The sequence below is a fragment of the Pyrus communis genome, chromosome 10 (assembly GCF_041283825.1).
Source record: "Pyrus communis isolate YQ-2024b chromosome 10, ASM4128382v1, whole genome shotgun sequence".
Classification (NCBI taxonomy): Eukaryota; Viridiplantae; Streptophyta; class Magnoliopsida; order Rosales; family Rosaceae; genus Pyrus; species Pyrus communis.
This window is the reverse complement of record NC_142574.1, coordinates 32580190-32605546: the sequence shown is the minus strand read 5'-3', so window position 1 is coordinate 32605546 and position 25357 is coordinate 32580190. Positions and strand designations below refer to the sequence as shown.

General features: G+C 40.2%; 3 protein-coding genes and 2 long non-coding RNA genes across 6 annotated transcripts; 3 read left to right on the top strand and 2 right to left on the bottom strand.

Moving 5' to 3' along the window:
* The first annotated feature begins 4512 nt into the window (after positions 1–4512).
* LOC148693939 (uncharacterized) lies at positions 4513–5766 on the top strand. Its single transcript, XR_015952704.1, has 2 exons — positions 4513–4887; positions 5571–5766. It is a non-coding gene; the product is annotated as an uncharacterized LOC148693939 (long non-coding RNA).
* Positions 5767–11971: 6205 nt separating this feature from the next.
* On the top strand, positions 11972–15112 carry LOC137728630 (uncharacterized). 2 transcript variants are annotated; one of them, XM_088678530.1, is made up of 6 exons: positions 11972–12710; positions 12802–12951; positions 13057–13158; positions 13271–13315; positions 13534–14207; positions 14373–15112. In XM_088678530.1, exons 1-6 carry the CDS (start codon positions 12053–12055, stop codon positions 15027–15029), a joined length of 2286 nt encoding a protein of 761 aa, XP_088534656.1. In that variant the 5' UTR covers positions 11972–12052; the 3' UTR covers positions 15030–15112. The 2 variants fall into 2 exon arrangements, with proteins under 2 accessions (XP_088534656.1, XP_088534655.1); XM_088678529.1 differs by having other exon boundaries at positions 13528–14207.
* Positions 15113–16646: 1534 nt separating this feature from the next.
* Positions 16647–18620, bottom strand: LOC137726528 (uncharacterized). The gene is made up of 4 exons (XR_015952046.1): positions 18383–18620; positions 18213–18281; positions 17529–17590; positions 16647–16844 (listed from the first exon to the last, which is right to left on the bottom strand). It is a non-coding gene; the product is annotated as an uncharacterized LOC137726528 (long non-coding RNA).
* Positions 18621–20122: 1502 nt separating this feature from the next.
* LOC137727936 (uncharacterized) lies at positions 20123–23300 on the top strand. The gene is made up of 6 exons (XM_088677759.1): positions 20123–20778; positions 20877–21026; positions 21117–21224; positions 21346–21393; positions 21761–22395; positions 22491–23300. Exons 1-6 carry the CDS (start codon positions 20142–20144, stop codon positions 23145–23147), a joined length of 2235 nt encoding a protein of 744 aa, XP_088533885.1. The 5' UTR covers positions 20123–20141; the 3' UTR covers positions 23148–23300.
* Positions 23301–23388: 88 nt separating this feature from the next.
* LOC137728627 (transcription repressor OFP5) lies at positions 23389–24000 on the bottom strand. Its single transcript, XM_068467358.2, has one exon. The coding sequence runs from the start codon at positions 23943–23945 to the stop codon at positions 23454–23456; it is 492 nt and encodes a 163-aa protein (XP_068323459.2). The 5' UTR covers positions 23946–24000; the 3' UTR covers positions 23389–23453.
* Between the last annotated feature and the right edge of the window lie 1357 nt (positions 24001–25357).

Below are 25357 nucleotides of genomic sequence, written 5' to 3'. Positions count from 1 at the left end.
TAAATCTTGGTGTTCTTGTTGGTATTGTTTCATTTATCTGTTATCAGTTTCTAGGGTTTATTATTTTTCACTCACACTTGTTGAAGCTTCCACACAACAAGTGGTATCAGAGCCCAGTTTTTCGACTAGGGCTTTGTTTTTTTCGTGGGAGTGAAGAAAAAAAAAAGGGAAAATTTCTTGGTGCTGCATTCCCGTGAATAGTGCCAAAGAAGATGGCTGGAGATGAAGGTGAACCTGTGAAGAAGAAGGAGTCGGCACCTACATCCAACAGACACCAAATTGCTACTACAAGGTTAGAGGTTGATAAATTCAATGGCTCTAATAATTTTGGTATGTGGCAATGTGAAGTTATGGATGTCTTGTATCAACAAGAGTTGGATATGATTCTGGAAGAGAAACCAGAAGATATTGAGGACAAGCAGTGGACGCGAATTAATCTTCATGCTTGTGCTGCTATTCGATCATTTCTTGACAAGGAATTGAAATACCCGTATATGAAGGAAACTTCTGCCAAGGAGTTATGGACAAAATTGGAGGAAAAGTATATGACCAAGAGCGCAGAAAATCGGCTCTTCCTGAAGAAACGACTCTTCCGTTTTCAGTATAGTCCAGGTATTTCTATGCATGAACACCTCAATGATTATAATAAAATACTTGCTGATTTAGCAAACCTTGATGTGAAAATTCCTGATGAGGACAAGGCATTATGTTTGTTAAATTCATTGCCTGATGATTATGATCATTTGACAACTACTTTGTTGTATGGAAAAACCGAGGTGAAACTTGATGAGGTGTCTGCGGCATTGGTGAGTCATGAGTGTCGAAAGAAGGAACTAAAGACTCACAATTCACAAACCGAGGCACTTGTTGCAAGGGGTCGAACAGTGGAAAGAAAATATGTGAAACGGGGAAAATCTCGTTCAAAGTCACGAGGGAAGTTTCCTGCTAAAGATGAATGTGCCTTTTGCCGCCAAAAGGGTCATTGGAAGAGAGACTGCCCCAAATTGAAGAACAAAGAGAAGGAGAAAGCGGGTCCTAAAGCAAATATTGTAAACCAAGGAGATAATGATCTCGAGTTTGCTTTGGCTAGTTCATCTACTAATGGTCACTCCAAGGAGTGGATTTTGGATTCAGGTTGCACCTATCATATATGTCCCATTCGAGAATGGTTTTCTAGCTTCAAGGAGCTGGATGGTGGAGTTGTTTTGATGGGTAATGATAATGCCTGCAAAACACAAGGGATAGGCAAAATCTGTTTGAAGATGCATGATGGAACAGTCAGAGAATTAAGTGATGTTCGGTATATACCGGATATGAAGAAAAACCTTATCTCTCTGGGAGCTTTGGAATCCAAGGGTCTTAAGATCACCATGAAGAGTGGAGTTCTTAAAGCTGTGTACGGGGCACTGGTGGTGATGAAAGGTATAAGACGAAATAACTTGTATTTCTTGCAGGGAAGTACAATTATTGGTGGAGCAGCCATAACCGAAGCTATTGACAATAGCACAGACACCACAAGGTTATGGCATATGCGTCTAGGGCATGCTGGTGAAAAAGCGTTGCAAGGATTGGTGAAGCAAGGCTTGTTGAAAGGTGCAAAGGCATGCAAATTGGAATTCTGTAAGCATTGTGTGTTTGGTAAGCAAACTAGGGTAAAATTTGGCACTGCTATTCACCACACTAAAAACATTCTTGATTATGTTCACACTGATGTTTGGGGACCTTCCAAGTATGCATCTTGGGGAGGTAGCCATTATTTTGTCTCCTTTGTTGATGACTTCTCTAGAAGAATATGGGTGTACACCATGAAGCGTAAAGATGAAGTCTTGAAAATATTCCTGAAGTGGAAAAAGATGATTGAAACTCAAAGCAATCGAAAGATCAAGACTCTCAGATCAGACAATGGAGGTGAATATAAGTCTGATCCTTTCTTGAAAGTCTGTCAAGATGAGGGTATCGTGAGGCACTTTACGGTTAAGGAGACACCACAACAAAATGGAGTGGCGGAGCGCATGAACCGTACGTTGCTTGAGAAAGTCCGGTGCATGTTATCTAATGCTGGTTTAAGCAAGGCATTTTGGGCTGAGGCAATCACTTATGCAAGCCATATTATTAATCGATTGCCAGCTGCTGCAAACGAGGGCAAAACGCCCATGGAGGTATGGTCTAATAAACCTTGTACTGATTACAAGTTCTTACATATATTTGGTTGTCCTGCTTACTATCATGTCAGAGAAAGCAAGTTGGATCCAAGAGCAAAGAAAGCTCTATTTATGGGCTTTAGCACTGGCGTGAAGGGATATCGACTCTGGTGTCCAGATATGAAGAAATTTGTTGTAAGCAGAGATGTGACTTTTGATGAGGTTGGTATGGTTAATCGGAACAAGCATGAAGGTGAAACTAAAGCAACCAAGATCATGAGCAACACAAAGCAGGTGGAGTTACTGAAGACTCCAGTTGTCCTAGTAAGGTCCAATGTTACAAACCCTAGCCCTACAGTTAATTCTGATGATGAAGACGTGGATGATGAAGTAGAGGCACCTACACAAGAGCCTCCACAGCAACAAGACTATATTGCAACCAGAAGATCGAGAGGGGAAATTCGAAAGCCTGCTCGATTTACTGATATTGTGGCATATGCACTTCCCGTTATTGAAGATGACATTCCATCCGCATACAAAGAAGCTGTCATAAGTCCAGAGTGCGAGGAGTGGAAGAAATCTATGGATGAGGAGATGAAATCTCTTCATAAAAATGAGACTTGGAAACTGGTGCAGTTACCGAAGGGGAAGAAAGAAATTGGTTGTAAATGGGTGTATGCCAAGAAGATGGAATCTTTGGGAAAAGATAATGTAAGATTCAAAGCCAGATTGGTGGCTAAAGGTTACTCTCAGAAAGAAAGCATTGACTACAATGAGGTATTTTCTCCTGTAGTAAAACATTCTTTTATTCGTATTCTGTTGGCTTTGGTTGTGCAGTTTGACCTTGAGTTAGCCCAACTTGATGTCAAGACTGCGTTCTTACATGGTTATTTGGAGGAAGAGATTTACATGTCCCAGCCAGAAGGTTTTAAAGTTGCTGGAAAGGAAAATTAGGTTTGCAAATTAAGAAAAACATTGTACGGCTTGAAGCAGTCTCCAAGACAATGGTACAAGCGATTTGATCGATTTATGATTGGGCAAAAGTACACAAGAAGTCACTATGACCATTGTGTATACTTTCGCAAACTACAAGATGGAACCTTCATTTATCTACTTTTATATGTTGATGATATGCTTATAGCATGTAAGAGCAAAGTGGAGATTGAAAGGTTGAAGACTCAACTGAGCAATGAATTTGAGATGAAGGACTTGGGAGAAGCTCGGAAGATACTAGGTATGGAAATTGAAAGAGATAGAGCAAAGGGCAAGATTAGTTTGTGTCAAAAGCAATACTTGAAGAAGGTACTACATCGTTTCAGGATGAATGAAAATTCAAAACCGGTTAGTATACCTCTTGCCCTTCATTTCAAACTTAGTGCTTCTATGTCTCCTAAAACTGTTGAGGAGAGACAGTACATGGCTCAAATTCCTTATGCAAATGCTGTTGGTAGTTTGATGTATGCTATGGTGTGTACTAGGCCTGATATTTCACAAGCTGTTAGTATTGTCAGTAGATATATGCATAATCCAGGAAAAGGGCATTGGTAAGCTGTGAAATGGATTCTACGGTATATTCTAGGTACTGTGGATGTTGGTTTATTATTCCAGCAGAATAAAATTACTGGTAAATGTGTTGTTGGATATGTGGATTCTGATTACGCAGGTGATTTAGACAAGCGTAGGTCTACTACTGGTTTTGTATTCACTATTGCTAGAGGTCCGGTAAGTTGGAGGTCGAGTCTGCAATCTACAGTTGCATTGTCGACTACTGAGGCGGAGTACATGGCTGTAACAAAAGCTATAAAGGAAGCCATCTGGCTTCAAGGGTTGCTTGATGACTTAGGGGTTCAACAAGACCATGTGGATGTCCATTGCGACAGTCAGAGTGCTATTCATTTAGCAAAGAATCAAGTTCATCATGCACGTACAAAACACATTGACGTGAGGTTCCATTTTGTTTGTGAGATCATAGACGAGGGAGATATTCTTCTTCAGAAGATTGGGACCGCTAACAATCCTACGGATATGTTAACAAAGCCAATTTCGTTGCTCAAGTTTAAGCACTGCTTAGACTTGGTTGGCATTTGTAAAATTTGTTGATTGCCCCATGGGGGAGTGGGAGACGTGTTACACCCGCCCCTGCTTATAAGGATAATTCTGTAATTTTCCCTAAAAATTTATAGAATTATCACTTTAGTCCTCATTTTGTCACACAACCAAGATCTGAAATTTAAATTATTACCCTATCACCTAGACTGCCACGTGGCAGCACCCTAACTCCCTTACTTTTTCTCTTTTGTCCCCCCCATCCGTGACACCTTTTTCTTCTTCTCCTTTTTCTTTTTCCTTTCTTTTCTTTTCTTTTGTTTTGGTTTGTCTGCAACTTTCTTTCTCTCTCTTTCTCTCTTCTTCTTCCCCGTGACAACACACACACACACACCCATTGTTGCACCTGCTTGAGGACAGCCACCATCTTCATCATCAAACCTTAGCTCTCTCTCTCTCTCTCTCCCTTGCTCACGGCGCCAAGAGGGTACGAGCACCTCCGGCGAATTTTTAGCTTGTTTTCCGGTTGGGTTTTGGAGAGTTTTGGCACGGGTGAAGGCACCCAAAGTTTCCGGCGAGTGTGTGTGGTTTCCGAGGGATTTTCCGGCCACCACAAGCCGTTTCACGGCGAACCCAAGGTGCGATTCTTAGCGGTGATTCCGTTATTCCTGTTTGGTACGGCTTGCACCATCGGTGTACGGTGAGTGGACCCCTTCTAAAAATGCATGTTTTAATGGTAGAATTGCATACATAGAAAAGCATGACTTTACGATTATGTTTATGAAACGTTTGAGATAACATGCTTACTGAGGCTAGTTTGAATTATTACTATTTTTCCTATAACCCATGTTCTTATAGCATATCTGATGGATGACGATATGATATTTAGAACATGTTTAGAACACCTCTTTATAGTATAGATGATGGATGACTTTATACTATGAAGTTGTTTTTCAATATATGTATGTTCACTGGTTTTGTACTTACCTAGTGGTCCTTTCCGCTACGGGACGAAGGGATAGATCCGGTCCGTCCCGGGTGACGGTTTGGTGTTGCCATAGGGCCTGAAGTGTGTTTTCCTCTGACTGTCTGCTCAGAGACGGGGAGCCGGCAAGGGGCCTGAAGTGCATTTTCCTCTGACTGTCTGCTCAGAGACGGGGAGCCGGCATGGGGCCTGAAGTGTTATATTGGACATTCACTAGTGTTTATTACTTATGCGATTTATGATTTGAGACATTGCACGACATGCTAGATTTTGGAAAACTTATGTTCTCACTATACTTGTGTTTTCATAAAACCTGGGGGTTAGTACATTGATAACTGTTTTACTATTACTGTATATATAAACTTGGTTCACTCACCTTTGTTTTGCGCCCCCTTCAGGACCTAGGAACGAGGATTACGACTTGAGCTACGAGGCGTTCCCCTACCAGTGATTTGTGTCATTTTCGCTCCGCTTCACCACTTATTGTAATAACACTTCTTTATTCTTAGTTCTGCTTGTACTCTGTATTAGAATTATGCTCTGGACGTTCTGTGTGTTTACCTAATTTAAATATTTAGAAGTAGAACTTTTATTTGGGTTTTTAGCCTTTATTGCTTACTTTAATTTATTTTCTTAGTTCTTGTTTAATTAAATGGCTTGCGTCATCCTTTGGGTGTCGGCCAGCACGTGACCATCTCGATGTCCCTAGGACCTCGGGGTCGGGGCGTGTCAAGACGACTAATTTGGAGTTCTACTTAGAGGGTTTGAGCCAAGGTGGAGATTGTTGATTATTGGCTCAAACAATAAACAATTGATAAATATCTGGTTTCTGCTACTTTTGCAGTGGCATGGGTTGGCATGGGTTGGTATACAACATGTGGGAGAGTAACAAAAGCAGATGTTCTTTTGTGGTGGCATGCGTTGCCATCTGCTGCATGTGGTAGACAAACAAAAGCAGATGCTCAATGCGTTGGCATCTGAAGACCTTTGGCCTTTGGTTCTCTTGAGAAGTCATCTTATTCGATTCTATAAGAAGAAGCTGGAGCAACCCAGATAGATACACAGAAGAGAAACAGCAAGAAACCATTCGGTAGAGAGAAAGAAAAAATCCTCTCAAATTGTTTTGCTTTGTATTCGATATTTTCTCTTCCTATTATAAGTGTGTGAGCTTGGGTTATTCGGGTTTTTGGGAAATTGAGTGAAACACCATTGTATGTTCTCATTGATTAAAGTAGAATACTCCGTCGTCTCCAAACTGGATGTAGGCATTGCCGAACCAGTATAAATCTTGGTGTTCATGTTGGTATTGTTTCATTTATCTGTTATCAGTTTCTAGGGTTTATTATTTTTCACTCACACTTGTTGAAGCTTCCGCACAACACTAGTGGCCACTGTGGCATGGGTTGGCATGGGTTGGCATGGGTTGGTATACAACATGTGGGAGAGTAACAAAAGCAGATGTTCTTTTGTGGTGGCATGCGTTGCCATCTGCTGCATGTGGTAGACAAACAAAAGCAGATGCTCAATGCGTTGGCATCTGAAGACCTTTGGCCTTTGGTTCTCTTGAGAAGTCATCTTATTCGATTCTATAAGAAGAAGCTGGAGTAGCCCAGATAGATACACAGAAGAGAAACAGCAAGAAACCATTCGGTAGAGAGAAAGAAAAAATCCTCTCAAATTGTTTTGCTTTGTATTCGATATTTTCTCTTCCTATTATAAGTGTGTGAGCTTGGGTTATTCGGGTTTTTGGGAAATTGAGTGAAACACCATTGTATGTTCTCATTAATTAAAGTAGAATACTCCGTCGTCTCCAAACTGGATGTAGGCATTGCCGAACCAGTATAAATCTTGGTGTTCTTGTTGGTATTGTTTCATTTATCTGTTATCAGTTTCTAGGGTTTATTATTTTTCACTCACACTTGTTGAAGCTTCCGCACAACACTAGTGGCCACTGTGGTATTTGCAGCCGCCTACGCCATCCCCGGGGGTAATGACCAAAGTGGCCGTCCTGTTTTCCAGGACGATGCTCTCTTTTTACTCTTCACCTGCGTGGACGTTGTGGCCATCGCCTGCTCATTATCTTCTGTGGCATTCTTTCTCTCGGTCCTCTCCTCCCCTCTCGAGTACCCACTTTTCATCAACAATATTCCTGGCAAGGTCATGATTGATTTCGTCTTGCTCTTCTTGTCATTGGCAACCACCATATGCTCGCCTTTGCCACCACCATTTTACTCCTGATTCGCATCGAGAAGAAATGGACCAAGTCCATACTTTACCCTATTACCTTTTTCCCAGTCCCTCAATTCGGTTTGCTGCAATTTCCTATGTATCATTCTTTCAAAGCCGTGTTTTAGAAAATTGATGCCTGGGTTTTGAATCCCTTCCACTGCATTCTCGGCTTTTCCAAGAGGACATCAATATGCGGTAAGAGTAAGGCGTACTGAATCAGGAACCATGAAGCAACATACACATAACCTTTTTGTTCGAACATAATGTGTGGTTCAGATTCACAATCTTACATCACAGTATTTGTAGTTATCATTTGAATATTTTGAATTTCTTTTTTCTCCCCCATTTTCACAATTTTATTGTGTCTTCATTCACAAGTATGGACAATAAGTGAAGAATGAAAGGCTTATGAGGGTAAGATTTATGTCCCTGATTAGATGTAACTTTGTTTTTTCATATCAATTAAATTCTCTCATACCGTCAAAGTTCTAAAAAAAAAAAAAAAACAGTGAAGAATGAAAGGCTTGTCGCAAATTGTATGCTATTACGTCTCAAGCATGCTTAAAAATATACATTGCATGACTTAATAATATACATTGGGAGTTGTACTTACAATACTTAATAATGCTTAATGGGTGATTCTAGAGAGATCATCTTCTTGAATCATATTTTGTAAATCACATGATGTAACAGTTGATGATTGAATTCCTTATTTAAATCATTTAAAAAACAACCATCAACCGTCACATCATGTGAATTGCAATACATGGTTTTCCTAACATTTTTCATACCTAATTACTGTGAGATGAGAGATTTAATAATACCTAATTACGATGATACTTCTCTTATTTGAGTGGTTAGACTGCTCTATTCAAATGTTTCTAGTCGAGGAGAGAGGTGAGTGAAAGAGAAGGAAAAGTGACGCGTGGCGAGGGCTGAGAGGACATGGCAGATGTTTTCTTCTCTAACGCTCTCTCCTTCCAACAGGTCTGTCGTCATTTCTTTCAATTTTTATGATTTAATATAAATTGAAATCAAAATTAATGAGAATTGAGGAGAATTAATTTATGGTTTGAGTTTATAGGAGGATGCCAAAAGGACGCTGCCAACACCAAACACTTGTTTTTTTATGGAGTCTTCATTATCCTCTACAACGTTGCGCTCGATAATGAAACAAATTTTTTGTTGTTGTATAAGTAATGTATAAGTGGCTGAAATTATGAAAGCCTCAAGCCATCAATAACATTCATGACATCTCTTGCCTTTACTTTGATCTGGGAAATCTTACATTCAAAGAAAGGCTTTGAAGCCAAGAAAATGGCAACATCATGATACAATAGTTCGTAGACAATTACAATAAAACCAAGTTCCAGATTATGCTTCACAAATGTTCAAAGTAGACAAGGAGATGCGCACATGTATGTACATAGTTGCCCCGATCTTGTGTCTTGTATCTGTACGTGTATCTGTTTACACTGCAATCAACTCTTAGAGGACCATGCATGGTTCCTGAAGCGTGCCATAGTTGCAGCTCTGATTTCCCGGCTTCCATGGAGTTATACATCATGTAATTAACGTTGCCTTTCAATGTAGTTTGTACTTTTAATTTGGTGGTCTCTGGCATATTGAACGAAAAGGATAAAATTTCGAATTGTATTATCACAAAAGAATGTTGAAATTGAAGAAACCGCCTAATCATTCAAGTCTTTTCTTTGGAGTCTCTAAATTATATGCCCTTTGGTTGAATCATAAGGACTTACCTCAAATTTTAGTTTATTTCCTGGTAGTATACGTATAAAACTACATGGAACCCTTTACGAAACAAAAACCAGAGTAATTTTTTTTTATCTAAACGAATCCGAGTTATTGCCTTTAAGGGGTCTTTCCGTTATTGCCATTTCATTTTTATGAGTTGATGTGCTAATCACTTTAGGAGAATAAGACCTTTTTAGTGAAACGTTTCCAAGTATTCCCAAGATCCTATTGGTTAAAGTGCTTAATAATATGGTTTAGGAACAAAGTGCTTTTGCTAGAGTCTCCCTTAAGTTTTAGATTGAATCAATTCGATTAACTCCAGTTCCTTGAGTTGAGGGATTCCATTCTCCAATTTCTTTTGGAGAGATTCCATCCCTCTAAAATGACCTGTTTAGTCCTGCATGTTGCCTTGTCCAAATTATATACGCAGAAAATCAAAGAAAAATATTTACACAGCTGGTGACCCCTTCAAAGGTTTACCCATCTCGAGTGGCAATACCGAGTCGTGGTTGCTAACAACGTATCTCAACGGAGAGCTCCAGATTACGAGGGGAGACAACAGTAGCGTGTTCATCCTAATCAAGGAAGGCCGCAGCCCCCTCCTTAGACCTGGTTTGGTACTGAGGTGATTCTGAAAAAAACTGGTATCAAAAAAAGTTGGGAGCTGTTTTTGTGTTTGGTAAACATTCAGCTTCAGTTTTTTTTCACAGTTTTGGGTGAAAAAAAGCAAAAAACAAGAAGCTGCAAAACCTAGCTTTGAAAAACTAGCTTTTTTTCACATCCGTTTAACATAAAAGTTTACCAAACATTATAATACTGCTTTGAGGAGAATTAATTTATGGTTTGAGTTTATAGGAGGATGCCAAAAGGACGCTGCCAACACCAAACACTTGTTTTTTTATGGAGTCTTCATTACCCTCTACAACGTTGCGCTCGATAATGAAACAAATTTTTTGTTGTTGTATAAGTAATGTATAAGTGGCTGAAATTATGAAAGCCTCAAGCCATCAATAACATTCATGACATCTCTTGCCTTTACTTTGATCTGGAAAATCTTACATTCAAAGAAAGGCTTTGAAGCCAAGAAAATGGCAACATCATGATACAATAGTTCGTAGACAATTACAATAAAACCAAGTTCCAGATTATGCTTCACAAATGTTCAAAGTAGACAAGGAGATGCGCACATGTATGTACATAGTTGCCCCGATCTTGTGTCTTGTATCTGTACGTGTATCTGTTTACACTGCAATCAACTCTTAGAGGACCATGCATGGTTCCTGAAGCGTGCCATAGTTGCAGCTCTGATTTCCCGGCTTCCATGGAGTTATACATCATGTAATTAACGTTGCCTTTCAATGTAGTTTGTACTTTTAATTTGGTGGTCTCTGGCATATTGAACGAAAAGGATAAAATTTCGAATTGTATTATCACAAAAGAATGTTGAAATTGAAGAAACCGCCTAATCATTCAAGTCTTTTCTTTGGAGTCTCTAAATTATATGCCCCTTGGTTGAATCATAAGGACTTACCTCAAATTTTAGTTTATTTCCTGGTAGTATATGTATAAAACTACATGGAACCCTTTACGAAACAAAAACCAGAGTAATTTTTTTTTATCTAAACGAATCCGAGTTATTGCCTTTAAGGGGTCTTTCCGTTATTGCCATTTCATTTTTATGAGTTGATGTGCTAATCACTTTAGGAGAATAAGACCTTTTTAGTGAAACGTTTCCAAGTATTCCCAAGATCCTATTGGTTAAAGTGCTTAATAATATGGTTTAGGAACAAAGTGCTTTTGCTAGAGTCTCCCTTAAGTTTTAGATTGAATCAATTCGATTAACTCCAGTTCCATGAGTTGAGGGATTCCATTCTCCAATTTCTTTTGGAGAGATTCCATCCCTCTAAAATGACCTGTTTAGTCCTGCATGTTGCCTTGTCCAAATTATATACGCAGAAAATCAAAGAAAAATATTTACACAGCTGGTGACCCCTTCAAAGGTTTACCCATCTCGAGTGGCAATACCGAGTCGTGGTTGCTAACAACGTATCTCAACGGAGAGCACCAGATTACGAGGGGAGACAACAGTAGCGTGTTCATCCTAATCAAGGAAGGCCGCAGCCCCCTCCTTACTCCCTGGAACAAAGCTCACCATAGTAACTTTTATCGTGTAATTTATATGTTTGTACCTGTTCAAGGACATGAGATGTAATTTTCTAGAGGGCAAAATAATAAAGGCACACCTTTTAGTTTCCTATACACCCTCGTTACATTTTCTTTGTTGTTCCCATTTATCTAATGCGAGGGCCATAAATTAAAATGAATGGTGCGTAAAATTCAACTCCCTTTCTACAATGAATAAATAAAACTGAATATGTGCAGTTGCTGAGAACTAATAATATTGGTAGAAACAATAGATGTAAGCTTTGAACAAAAAATAAATAAATAAAAAATAGATGCTGGCGTACATTTATCAAATTACATTTTAATCGAGGCATGTGTTGCACACTTGCAAGGGTAGATGCTTGTACGGATAAAACATATATAAATGGGTACAAGAAAACAGTTCCCTTAAACAAAGCGAATATTAATGGCTCGTTTACTAATCTACAATTAAAATGGAAAAAGTATAATTGAAGAGAAATTGAATTGATAAGGAATTGAATTGAGAATGAATCAAAATCATATTCTTATGGAGATTGATTCCATATAAACTGTTTACCATTTTAATCGTGAATTGGAATAGAAACCAATTGATGGAGCAGCTACCCGGCCTATAAATCTGGCGGGATAGGAATGCGTAGAAGCAGCAGTAGCAGCAGCTAGCCGGGCCTATAAATCACAGCAAAAACCACCACATTACACACCGCCAAGCTAGCTAATATACTGCACACAGATGGCGTACTGGAGAACAGTAGCGGTGGATCAGAGTGATCAAAACGAGAGTGATAGTAAATTGAAAAAAATTGAAGACTCGAAAGTTCCCTATATATGTGCCATGGAGGATGACTGGGAAGGCGTGAAACTATACTACCAGAACAAACCAGACGAATTGCTCATTCCAATGACGGTGGACAAGGACACTGCATTTCACCTTGCGGCTTCTTGCTGCAGCAAATCACAAGTCAGAAGTGTACTCGAAATGTTGATCAGTTTACTCAGTTCGACCAGCTATGGCCCGAGATGCGCTCTGAGGAAACCTAATAACACCGGAAACAATACTCTTCACGACGTGAGTTTGTCCGGAAGTGTGGATGCGGCAGAGTACTTGGTGAGCAACTTTAACGAGCCTGTTGAACTTGAAGGCGAGGTCATCATCAGTTCTAGTGCTAGTGGTAATGAAGATAAAGAGAATGATGTGCTGCCGCTGCTGGAGACTCGGAACGATATAGGAGAAACTCCGCTCTTCAGGGCGGCTGCTCTCGGTCACACTGACTTGGTCAAATTTTATGCTCGCAAACTGCAGGAGAATAATTCGGACAATCTTTTCAGGCACTTCTACAGAAATGACAAACTGTCCATTCTTCATGTGGCAGTCATTGAGCAACGTTTCGGTCTCTTTGGCTCTCTCTGAAAATGCACACATTGATTCTCAATAATGCAGATTAATAACTCTTGCTTAATCTTTTATCTTCCAAAATGCAGAGACTGCTCTTTGGTTACTGGAGAATTACAAATACCTAGCTCACCAAAAGGAAGATAAAGGATTGACATGCCTTCAATTGCTAGCCCAAATGCCAACTGCCTTCGAGCCACAATTTCAGCAAAGCAAATGGAAGATGCTCATTTACTATTGTATGCACCGTTTACGTGCTGCTATATATACACGCATGTGTGCGCATCCACGTTTTTAATTTATATGAAGCAGTAATCTCATACTTAACGTTGTTATATACGCAGGGCTTCCTGATGGAGGAGATGTGGTCACACCAAATGATGTAGAGAGGAACTTGGATAGCAACCAGATGCGCTGCCAACCTATCTTTCGGAACAAGCTTGCAGGTAACCTAGTTAATTAATCAAATAAACTACACAGCTAGCTAGCTAAAGCGCTCCGTTAATTGGCATGTTTTCAATGTTTCTGATGAAGGTGCATGCATAAAATGTTTTGCAGGCTTTGCTAGGGTTTACTCATCACTATGGGACTCCCTTGCTAAAAGTTTGTTTACTTTCTGCCTTTTCCTCAGTGCATTTTCATCATAATAAACACTTGTTACTGGAACTCTAGAAAAGAAACATTATTTACTCATTTTTTTTATTTTACATGAGAAGATGAAGAGTGCATAATAACTTTTTAGAGTGATGATTGGCGGTACATCTCCTGTGACACATTAGTTAATGTATGCATATGCTTGATCGTGTGATGGATAGGAACAGGAGACCCGCAGGCCGGCATAATCTACAGGATATGGAAGGACAAAAAAAACAAAAAATGGCTAGAGAAACTCATCCATGAGCTTGTTAAGACGGACTATTCTTGCCTGAGTACTAATGAGCAAGTAAATCCCAAGACCATTTCTTTAGGGTCCAATCTCAGTAAAAAAAAAAAAACAGCCGAAGAAACATCCAAATTGGATAACGGAAAAGGTGATGATGGAAGTGAAAAAGGATGGGAAGCCGCAAAAACATCAAAGTCGGATAGGGGAGAAGGTAATGATGGAGGTGAAGAACGAGCGGAAGCTGCAAAACCATCGATTTCGGATAAGGCAGCGAGGTATGAAATTTACAACTTTACCCCATTGCTTATAGCAACTATCACAGGAATTATGCCCATTGTGGAGGAGATACTTGAGCAGCATCCTCAGGCAGTCGAGCATGTTAACTATAATGAACGCAACATATTGCATCTAGCCATTAAGAACCGTCGGAAAGAGATACTTAATCTTATCAAAAGAAAACCAACTGTGATGTCGAGGCTGAAGAATTGGATAGACTGTGATGGCAACACCATATTGCATCAGGCTGCAGATAGGAGTTACTACTCTATAGCGTTGTCTCAGAAACTAATTGGCCCTGCAATGCAATTGCAAGCAGAGCTACGTTGGATGCTGGTAATGTTCTCCTGCTAAACTTGATAAAATACTTACGTTGTTAGATAAATACTTATGTTAGTAATTAAGTCGGTTCACTTGGTAAAAGACTTTCGTTGTCATACAAATACTTCTATTACAAAATCTATATGTCAACATGATAAAGGTGTACTGTGTTTGTGTCAGTGTGTAAAAGAGATACTACCGCCTCGGTACATCATGCACCGCAACAAGAAGGATAAGACAGCTGAGGAGCTCTTCAACGACCAGCATAACGGTCTTCTGAAGTCGGCACAAGAATGGATAAAAGACACGGCTCAATCATGCTCAACTGTGGCGGTGCTAGTGGCAACTGTGGTCTTTGCAGCTGCCTACGCCATTCCGGGGGGTACTAATGATCAAAATGGTCTTCCTGTTTTCCAGGACGATCCTCTCTTTTTGCTCTTCACCTGCATGGACGTTGTGGGAATCGCCTGCTCATTATCTTCTGTGGCATTCTTTCTCTCAATCCTCTCCTCCCCTCTCGAGTACCCATTTTTCGTTAACAGTCTTCCTCGCAAGGTCATGATTGGATTCGTCTTGCTCTTCTTGTCCATGGCAGCAACCATGCTTGCCTTTGCCGCCACCATTTTGCTCTTGATTCGCGTTGAGAAGAAATGGACCAAGTCTATACTTTACCCTATTGCCTTTTTCCCAGTCCCTCTATTCGGCCTGCTGCAATTTCCCATGTATCAATCCTTGATAGTCGCGTTTGAAAAAATCGATGACTGGATTTTCACCTTACGCTGCCTTCTCGGCTTTTCCAAAAGGAGATCAAGATGGGGCAAGTGTAAGGTGTATTGAGTCACACAAGCTTTTCGCCAGGGCAGAATGTGTGGTTCAAATTCACAATCTTGCAACAGAAGTTACTGTTAGATTTGTAGTTATTGTTTGAATATTTCAGTTGGTTTCTTCTTTTCTCCCCAATTAAATGTCACAATTTCAGTGTGTCTTCATTTTAAATTATGGGCAATACGTGAAGAATAAAGAGGCTTGTTTGTATGGTAAAGATCTAGTACCATGCATACTTTTGTTTGATTTGAAATTATAATTTGAGTTTATATAGCATATCCGAGCAGCGTAGCCAAATTGGAAAGAGCCTTGCGTTTCCCTCTTTAAACTCAAGTTCCAATCCGCTTTCCATAGTTTGGATTGGATTAGATTAATTAAAAAATTGCTAGAATAATTTCAAGTTTATACAAAAGACCAAAACAGAGTCATCAACCAGTGGAATTTATATGGAAAATCAGAGCAAACTCCAGGAAAATAGGCTTGACACTGATGAGTACCTATCAGCTCTCTACTTGTTCCGAGTTTGACAAAGACCCGCTGAGTCTGCAGCAGCAGTAACAAAATGCCCTGCCCTGCCCTGCTGAACATTGTGCTGCTTCTTTATTTGTTGTTGCTGAGACTCACTCTGAAAATTGTCAAATTAATATTTTGGAAAATCTGCTTGCTTATCTAGTATATTTTCTCCAACGGACACAGCCCTTGCAGGTTGTCGATAGAATACTCTCGAAGTTTGAAACTAAATTCAAAGAAAATGGATACGTTCGAGATTATCAGATCGATAAAACACATCTTCAAAACTTTGGACAGGAAGCATTGTGCCAAAGCTACACAAGAAGAAAATAACCTGCAGAAAGCTTAAACTTGGTAAGCATAAACTCGGGTAGACAAAGTTTATGGCTTGAAAGTGACTCTTCTAGTGCGGTATCTTGCTTTGCTTTTGGCTTGTTTTCTCCTCCTTGGTCGGTCCAAACTCGTTGGAAAATTGTATTTCTCAGTTACAGTACATGGTTTTTGCTGCTCTCATATATTTCGAGATGGGAATGCACTTGCTGACAAATTAGCCATTTGAGGTCTTCTCTCATCTACTCTTGTTTGGCATGCCGCTCCTTCTATTGAGATTTTTATTTTATTTTATGAAACCTCGACGGTACGAGAGGAATTTTATTGATAACGAAATAGAAGTTACACCTAGTCAGGGAGGACATAAACCTAACCCCTCATAATACAAGAAAAATGGATAAAAATTACATGAAAAAAAGGGCATAAACCTTACTCTTCTAGAAACGCAAACAACACAAATACAAGGAAGTGAGGGGGGAAGACATGAAACCTAACCCCTCTAAAACCAAACGTAAAAGTCTAAACATAAAAGACAGATTAAACAACATCACAAGGTTAAGAAAAAAAAACAAGAAAGTGAGTCAAACTTGTATGTCGATACGCAAATTAATTTGAGAAACGGTAGCCAGGAAAGCCAACATAATCTAAAAATAAAGCAGCATGAGCCACCAATGGAGAGGTGACACGCCCCGACCCCGATATTCCCCGAATACCAGGATAGGCACGTGCTGGCCGACACCCGAGGGTGACGAAAGCCATTTATTGAGTGCAAATGCTGAAAACAAGGGATAAATAAGGCTTATAAATATAAAAGAATAATGAATATGCAAATAAGGACCGTGTTCAGAGCACACCTCTAATCTAGAACACTAAAGAAAATAATATAAAATTGAATGAAACCAAGGAGTGGGTCCTACACCGAGAGGACTCGAAGATGCCGATGCGGAAGTGCCTGGACGTCGGGATTGTATGCCTCGATTCTAAGTCCTGAAGGGGGCGCAAAACAAACATGAGTGGACCAAGTTGATATATATATATAATAAAACAGTTATCAACGTACTAACCCCCAGGTTTTATGAAAACACATATATAATGATAAACATAGGTTTTCCGAAATCTAGCATGTCGTGCAATATCTCAAATCATAATTCGCATAAATAATAAACACTAGTGAATGTCCGATATAACACTTCAGGCCCCATGCCGGCTCCCCGTCTCTGAGCAGACAGTCAGAGGAAAATGCACTTCAGGCCCCTTGCCGGCTCCCCGTCTCTGAGCAGACAGTTAGAGGAAAACACACTCCAGGCCCTATGCCAACACCAAACCGTCGCCCGGGACGGACCGGATCTATCCCTACGTCCCGTAGCGGAAAGGACCACTAGGTAAGTACAAAACCAGTGAACATACGTATATTGAAAATCAACTTCATAGTATAAAGTCATCCATCATCTATACTATAAAGAAGTGTTCTAAATATGTTCTAAATATCATATCGTCATCCATCAGATATTATATAAGAACATGGGTTATAGGAAAAATAGTAATACTTCAAACTAGCCTTAGTAGGCATGTTATCTCAAAGCGTTTCATAAAACATAATCATAAAGTCATGCTTTTCTATGTATGCAATTCTACCATTAAAACATGCATTTTTAGAAGGGGTCCACTCACAGTACTTCGCCGTCAAAAAGCCACGCCACTAGCGAAGACGGAAACGCCACAAATAATTGCCCCTAAGCACATAAAGGGTACATTTAATCAAACTCTACTCAAACGATTGAATTTGGGAAAACGAACATCGGAAACGGGTTTAGAACGTCGAAATTAGCCTAGGAGGGGTCTCGCACGAAAACTCAAAAAGTCAACGTTCAAAGTCAACGTTGACCGTTGACCGGTCAAGGTCAAAGTCAAAGGTCAACGCTGACCGTTGACCCAGTCAACGGGTCACGAGTTTGGGCTTTAGGGTTTTGGGGTTAGGGTAATTGGGTTAGGTTTTAGGTGGGTTGGGTTTGGGTTAGAAGGAAAGTGGGTCTGGATTTGAAACCTCATGGCCCAAGGCCTAATTTAAAAGGGGAAATGGGTTTGGGCTGCAACCAAGGCCCTAAGGCCTTTTGGGTTTTTAAAATGAAATAACTAAAAATAAAAAAGGAAAGGGTGAGGGTATTGGGCCAGAGACCAAACGGGCCTAAGGCCCGTGTGTGTGTGTGGAGAACGGCCCGAAGGCCTGGGTGCCCGGAGAAGAACACCGGAGCTCGGCCGGAAAATTCCCAAGCTCCTTTGGAGCTCAAAACTCAACCAAAACATGTCATTCAATATACCAAATTGAAGCCCCGAAGGTAAGGAATCGAAATATACCCTTGGTTCCCGTCATCGTGGTCGGAGTTGGCCGAAAAACAGCCTGGAAGCCACGGGTGTCCGCCGGAACTGGGTAAGATTCAAATGAGCATAACTTCTTCAATACTCAATGAAATTGGGTGAAACAAAAAGGAAAGTTGTAGTACTCAGCGAGACGAAGAGATTGATACCTTGCACGCCGGCCAACTCGCCGTGGTTTGGCCGGAAATCGCCTCGAAAGGGGCGGTGCTCGCCGGAAAACTGGGAAAAGTCTCCGAGGTGGTTTCTTCATGGTTTGACGTCCAAAACACAACCACGGGGTTAGAAAAGAGCTATAGGTGTGGGCATGGGTGTGTATGTGTGTGTGTGTGTGTGTTCTTGTCGGAGGAAGGAGCACCGAGAGGGGAGGGATGGAGAAATCAGAGGAAGAAAGAGAGAAGAGAGACTTTTCAGAAAAAAACAAAAGAAAGGGAAAGGGAACCGGGACACAAGACAGGGGGTGGGCCCCTTGGGCTCACCAATTAAGGTTCAAAAACAATTTTAAAAAGGAAGGTACCCCCAAACTTAGTGAAAATACAAAAATACCTATTTTCTTACGTAAATCCCGGGACAGGTTGTTACAAGAGGAATCATGTCATACTAAAGTTGGAGAAGACAAGCCCATGTTAGCAAAATTGTCCGCAACAACATTTCCTTCGCGATATATGTGAGAGGCGTAGAAATACATCTTCCAAATGCGATCCAAACAAATAGACCATTGCATATGAAGAGGCCAAGGAGGATCAATATTTCCTTTATTGAGATTCTTCCTTTTTCACATTCAGATTTCTGGACATGCTGGCTTACAAGTTTATCTCTCATTTTTTATGTGTGATTTTCTTTTTTTATTTAATCCTTGTGGATATTCCTTTTTGTTTTACAGCTTATGTTGCAGGTTTTCACCTTTTAGGTTTTCTTTTAGAGGGGTTTGGTCCTATGTCCCTTTCTTTCTCTTGTATTTTCTCTTTCAAGGAAAGTAAGGTTTATATCCCCTATTTTCTTGTACTTTGTTTTTCTTGCTTTATGAAAGATAAAATTTATGTTCTTCTGATCAGGTGTAACTTTGTTTTCTTTTCATATCAATAAATTTATCCGTACCGCCGAGGTTCAAAAAAAAAAAAAAGAAATGAAGAAACTGAAGCGAAATGCGAAGATGAGGAATAAGAGACGTAAGCCTACTGAAATGAGTGATGGTGATGATGATCGGTAAGTAAACGAAAATCCGCCCAATGAGATCACATCAATTTAAGAAGCACAACTGTGCAAGGCAATACAGGCACGAGAAGGTGCGAACAAGTGGCGCCCGGATCTTGGGGAAGAGTGCGAAGACAGAGAGGTAACTTATATGATAAGAATTCATACACAGATTTGTCGAGATACGAACACGTCCTTCTTTCGCTGGTTTTCGGTAATGGTGCTGGTTCGAGCATTGTTGGTTTATGTATCAAGACACTGCTTCATCGGTCGCAAAGACAATCTCCGGCCAACGCCCTTCAAAGGACGTAAGATGTAATTCTCTACATTGAATGAATATTAAATAAAACTGACTAGTTTGCTCTTAAGTTCGAATCTCTTTTTCCGTCGTTTTGATTCTAGACCAGAACTTCCCTCAAATTAATAAATATATATTGTAGCAAGACATGTGTTCCACGCTTGGTGAACAGAATCTACTGCAGAAAACTAAGAAACTAATTAAGTAAAGGTAGATGCTTGTTGCCTGTAGGGATAAAGCATATACAGCTAGAAAATGGTAACCTTAAATATTCAGTCATTTTACGCTTTATTTGGTCAAAGATAATTAGTTACTACATTAAGCAAAGAATATTAGTAGCAGCAGCAGCAGCAGCAGCTAGCCTATAATTAAAACGAAAACCGCCACATTACACTCCAGCAAGCTAGCTAATACTACAGATGGAGTACCAGAGAACACACACTGTTCAGCCAGATCAAATCGAGAAAGAGGTCCAAGTGGAGGAGTTAAGCCAAATTGAAGACTTGAAAACACCCTACGAATTTGCAATGGAGGATAACTGGGAAGGCGTGAAGGAATACTACGAGAAGAATCCGGAAAAATTGCTCAGGCCAATGACGCTGGATGGGGACAATGTACTTCACCTTGCGGCTTCTTGCACAAGCAAATCACAAGGAAAAAAAGTCCTTGAATATTTGGTTGACATACGCGGAAATTCAACCAGCTATGAAAAGAGAAAATCTTTGAGGGTTCAGAATAATGACGGAAACAATGCTCTTCACCAGGTGGGTGTGTCCGGCAGTGTGGAAGCGGCAGAGTTCTTGGTGAGCAATTTCAACGAGCCTGTCAAAGTCAGTTTTACTACTGATGAAGACAATGATGCGCTGCCTTTGCTGTGGACTCGGAACCATTTAGGAGAAACTCCGCTCTACAGAACTGCTGCTCTTGGTCACACTGTCTTGGTCAAGTTTTACGCTGGCAAACTGAAGGAGGAGAATCCAGACGCTCTTCCGATGCAGTTCAACAGATATGACAAAATGTCCATTCTTCGTATGGCTGTCATCGCCCAACATTTTGGTCTCTCTCCCTCACAAATGCATACTTTGATTCACAACACTTAATATATATGCAAATGCAGATTAATAACTTTTCCTCTTTTGTCTTCCACAATGCAGAGACTGCTCTTTGGTTACTAGAGAACTACGATTTTCTAGCACAACAGAAAGACGATGAAGGATTGACAAGCCTTCAATTGTTAGCCCAAATGCCGAGAGCCTTTGTGCCACAGTTTCAACAGAGCCAATGGAAGATGCTCATTTATCATTGTACATATCGTTACTCTACTGCTATGTATACGTGTATGTTTGTGCGTGCACGTTTCTTTTTGAAGCAGTAATCTCAATAATTATATGCAGGCCTTCCCGGTGGAGGAGATGTGGTCACACCAAATCACAAGGATGATGTGGAGAGCAACATCGGTAGCAACCATCCCCGTCAATCCATCTTTCGGAACAAGCTTGCAGGTGACCAAATTTGTAATCTAATTTTATTTTTTGATTAAATTAAACTGCAAGCTAGCAAAAGCGCTTCTTGAATTGGGTTTTTTCGATGTTCCTAATGAAGTTGCATGCATAAAATGTTTAGCATTTGCTGCGAAGGCATACTATTCACTATGGGACTCCCTTGCTCAAGGTTTGTTTACCTTCTGCCTTTGCCGCGGCATTGTCATCAAGACAAACTTGAATAAAGTTGAGGTTCCACCATAAAACCAATTGGCAATATAAGGAGTAGCCTAACCTCTTATAAGCCCATGCAAGGTCTCTCCTCCCATCATATTTCTTGGCAATATGTGGGCGTCAATTGGTTTTATGGTGGAACCTCAACTTTCTTCAAAACTCTTGTTATTGGAACTCTAGAAAAGTCATTGTGCACTTATTTTTTTATGATTTTACACAAGAAGATGAAGAGTGCATGGTGACTTAGTTGGAATGCCGATAACAACGTTCTAATTATGACACGTTATGTATACATATGCTTAACTTGTGATGGATTGAAACAGGAGGCCTGCAGGGCGGCATAATATATAAAATCTGGAAGGACAAAAAAAACAAAAAATCACTAGAGAAACTCATCCCGTTGCTTGTCAAATCGGACCATTCTTGGTTACATAATAGCAAGAAACCAAAAACCAAGACCATTTATCTGGGGTCAGTGGCAAAACTTTTTAAGGATGATGACGGAGGAAAAATGGAAAAGGCAGCCGCACAAACAGCTAAAACAGACATGGGAAATGGCGATGATGGAGGTGAAAAGGGAAGGGCAGCTGCAGAAGCAATCAAACCGGAAGAGGGGGCAACCAATAAAGTTTACAACTCAACCCCATTGCTTATAGCAACTATCGCAGGAACTGTTCCCCTCGTGAAGGAGATACTTGAGCAGCATCCTCAAGCGGTTGAGCACGTTAACTATAACGAACGCAACATTTTGCATTTGGCAATTAAGTACCGTCAAGAACCAATTCTTAATCTTATCAGAAGCAAACCAACTGTATTGGCGAGGCTGAATGAGAGGATAGACTGCGATGGAAACACCATACTGCACCAGGCTGCAGATAGGAGTTACTACACTATAGCACTGTCTCAGAATTTAATTGGTCCTGCCATGCAGTTGCAAGCAGAGCTGCGCTGGTTTATGGTAATGTTCACTTGCTAGATTTATGTTGTCAAACAAATGCATATGTTACCGAGTCTGTAGGTCGACTTGATAAATGTTTACTGTGTTTATGTCAGCGTGTGGAAGAGATACTACCGCCTCATTACAGCATGCACAACAACAAGAAGGAACTGACAGCAGAGGAGCTGTTCTACTATGAACATAACAAGCTTCTGGAATCGGCACAAGAATGGATAAAAGAAACGGCTCAATCATGCTCAACCATGGCGGTGCTAGTGGCCACTGTGGTCTTTGCAGCCGCCTACGCCATTCCTGGTGGTAATGATCAAAGTGGCCGTCCTATTTTCCAGGACGATCCTCTCTTTTTGCTCTTCACTTGCATGGACGTTGTGGCTATCGCCTGCTCATTGTCTTCAGTGGCTTTTTTTCTCTCTGTCCTCTCCTCTCCACTCGAGTATCCGCTTTTCATCAGCAGCCTTCCTCGCAAGATCATGACTGGATTCGTCTTGCTCTTCTTGTCCATGGCAACAACCATGCTTGCCTTTGCCGCCACCATTTTGCTCTTGATTCGTGTCGAGAAGAAATGGACCAAGTCTTTACTTTACCCCATTGCCTTTTTCCCAGTCCCTCTCTTCGGCCTGCTGCAGTTTCCTATGTATCATTCTTTCAGAGTCATGTTTCAGAAAATTGATGCCTGGGTTTTGAACCCCTTCCGCTGCATTCTCAGCTTTTCCAAGAAGAGATCAATATGGGGCAAGCGTAAGGTGCATTGAATCACATATGTTTTTCGTCGGGGCAGAATGTGTGGTTCAAATTCACAATCTTGCCGCATAAGTTATTGTTGGATTTGAGTTATCATTTGAATATTTCAGTTGGTTTCTTCTTCTTTTGTCCCCAATATAATGTCACAATTTTATTGTATATTCATTTTAAAATATCGAGAAATTAAAAAGAGCAATGTGTTTCCTTCTCTGCACTCAAGTTTGAATCCGCTTTCCATTTTTTTGGATTGGAATAGAAAATTATAATATGCTCGAATACTTTTACAATGTGCTGCTTAACAATTAATGGAATTTACATTAGAATAAATCAGAGCAAACTTGATGAAACACCTCGAGTATAATTCCACGATACTCATCGGAATTCATCGAAACGTAATAATTCAAGAGGCTACGAAGATCCTTAGGCTCTTCTATCCGGTTTGCCACTATCATCGCCGCTATGGACTCCCTGAAATCCTCCCTCGGATCATAAGAACACTTCTCCATTGCAACCATTACAACAAATTTAGTCCCTCCTCCTGCTTGAAGTTGATCACGATCGTCACTAGCTCTCTGCTTTCTTCTCCGATGATCAACATGCCTCAATCCCTCCTGCCTTTCCCTGATCATCTGGTCTAGTCTCTCTTGAACCATGGCATGCGATAGGCTTGATATCGAAGGGTGCCTATAGGAACTAGAGCTCGCTACTTCCTCCGAGCTAGACGAAGACACGCTAAGCCGGCAGCTGCTGCAACACAATGCCCTGCATACTCTCTGTTGCTGCTTGGAGGAGGCTTTCTTTTTAGACATGGTTTGAGTTGGAGATTTGAAGGAAGTTTTATGCCAAATTAATGATTTAAGCACAATTGGCAATTGTGGGGTTTGTTAATCATGATTATGTCTTTCGTTTTATAACATTTTAAAAGATTAATTGGTGAATGCAAGGAGGCAAATGGGGGACATTCTTTTAGTTAATCGAGCCAGTAATCATGATACTTAATAGTTTAAATCTATAGGGTCTAATTACTATTAGTTGGCTCATCCCTTTGAAGGGTTTGGTTAACACGAAAAGTAGTGCTTCCATTTCCACGAGAGTTTGTTTGGAAGACCTGCTTTTGTAAAAAGTATTTTTGCTCGTAAACACTTTTGTTAGAAGTGCTCATACTAGAACCATGTCGAAATTTTTTAATTGAAAAATCACTTTGAAGTGTTTCTTTTTGAGGAAGAAGAAGAAACACATCTCGTATTCTTTTTCTAGAAAGTGCTCTATGATCTATAAAGACATGGTTGTCAAAAAGGAATTGAGGTACTCTCTAGATCTCTATGTTCGGAGTTGATAGACCCAGAGATCCAACCACTCATTTTAAATCCTGCGATCATCATTGGTCCATTCGTTGGCTGATCTTGCACAAACCGAAGATCCGGATCTCTTGTTCTCTTCAACCATCTGAACCTTCGGCCCTTTTGGCTTCAAACACAAAACTCCAGAGAAAATCTTGACTCGTCAAAAAGGCCTAGAGTGTTTTAGAATGGCTCGAAGATCAAAAGCAGTTAGGTAGAACATACTAAAAATGGTTTTGGGCCATAAACGCATTTAAAAGAGGAAGATTCTTTTACGAAATTTTTTACGTCCTTCTAGTAAAAGCACTTATGAGATGAGAATAATTCTTTCCTAAAAATTTCCAAACATGCCCGAAACCCTATTGATTAAAGTGCTTATATGGTTTAGGTACAAAAAGTGCTTTTGCTAGAGCCTCCTTTAAGTTTTAGATGATAAAATGAAGTGAATGGAGCTTCTTGCATCAAATTCAATTATATCCAATTTCTTGAGTGGGGAGATTCCACGTTGCCCCTATCCAATCCAATTATGCAGAAAATCAGACAGAGATTTACACATCTGGTGACAATCTTCTTTTATGGATTCCGCCCTCTAATTTGGACACATAGCTAGCTCAAAAGAAGAAAATAAATCAAATTAAAGCGTTAATACGAGGTGTTTAGCATGTGATCTTACCAGTTTGGATTAGTGTGGATGATCATCCTTAATCCATACGTAGAAAAAGCATCATTTACTGGTAATCAAGTTGTTAAAACGAGAACAGGGTGTTGCGATAATCATGATTAGTAACTGATAAAGTAAAGCAAAAAGCATAACAGCCTGAGATTAAAGTGATATGTAGGCTAATCATCACCATATCTTTGATAGACTTATTGCCTCACAT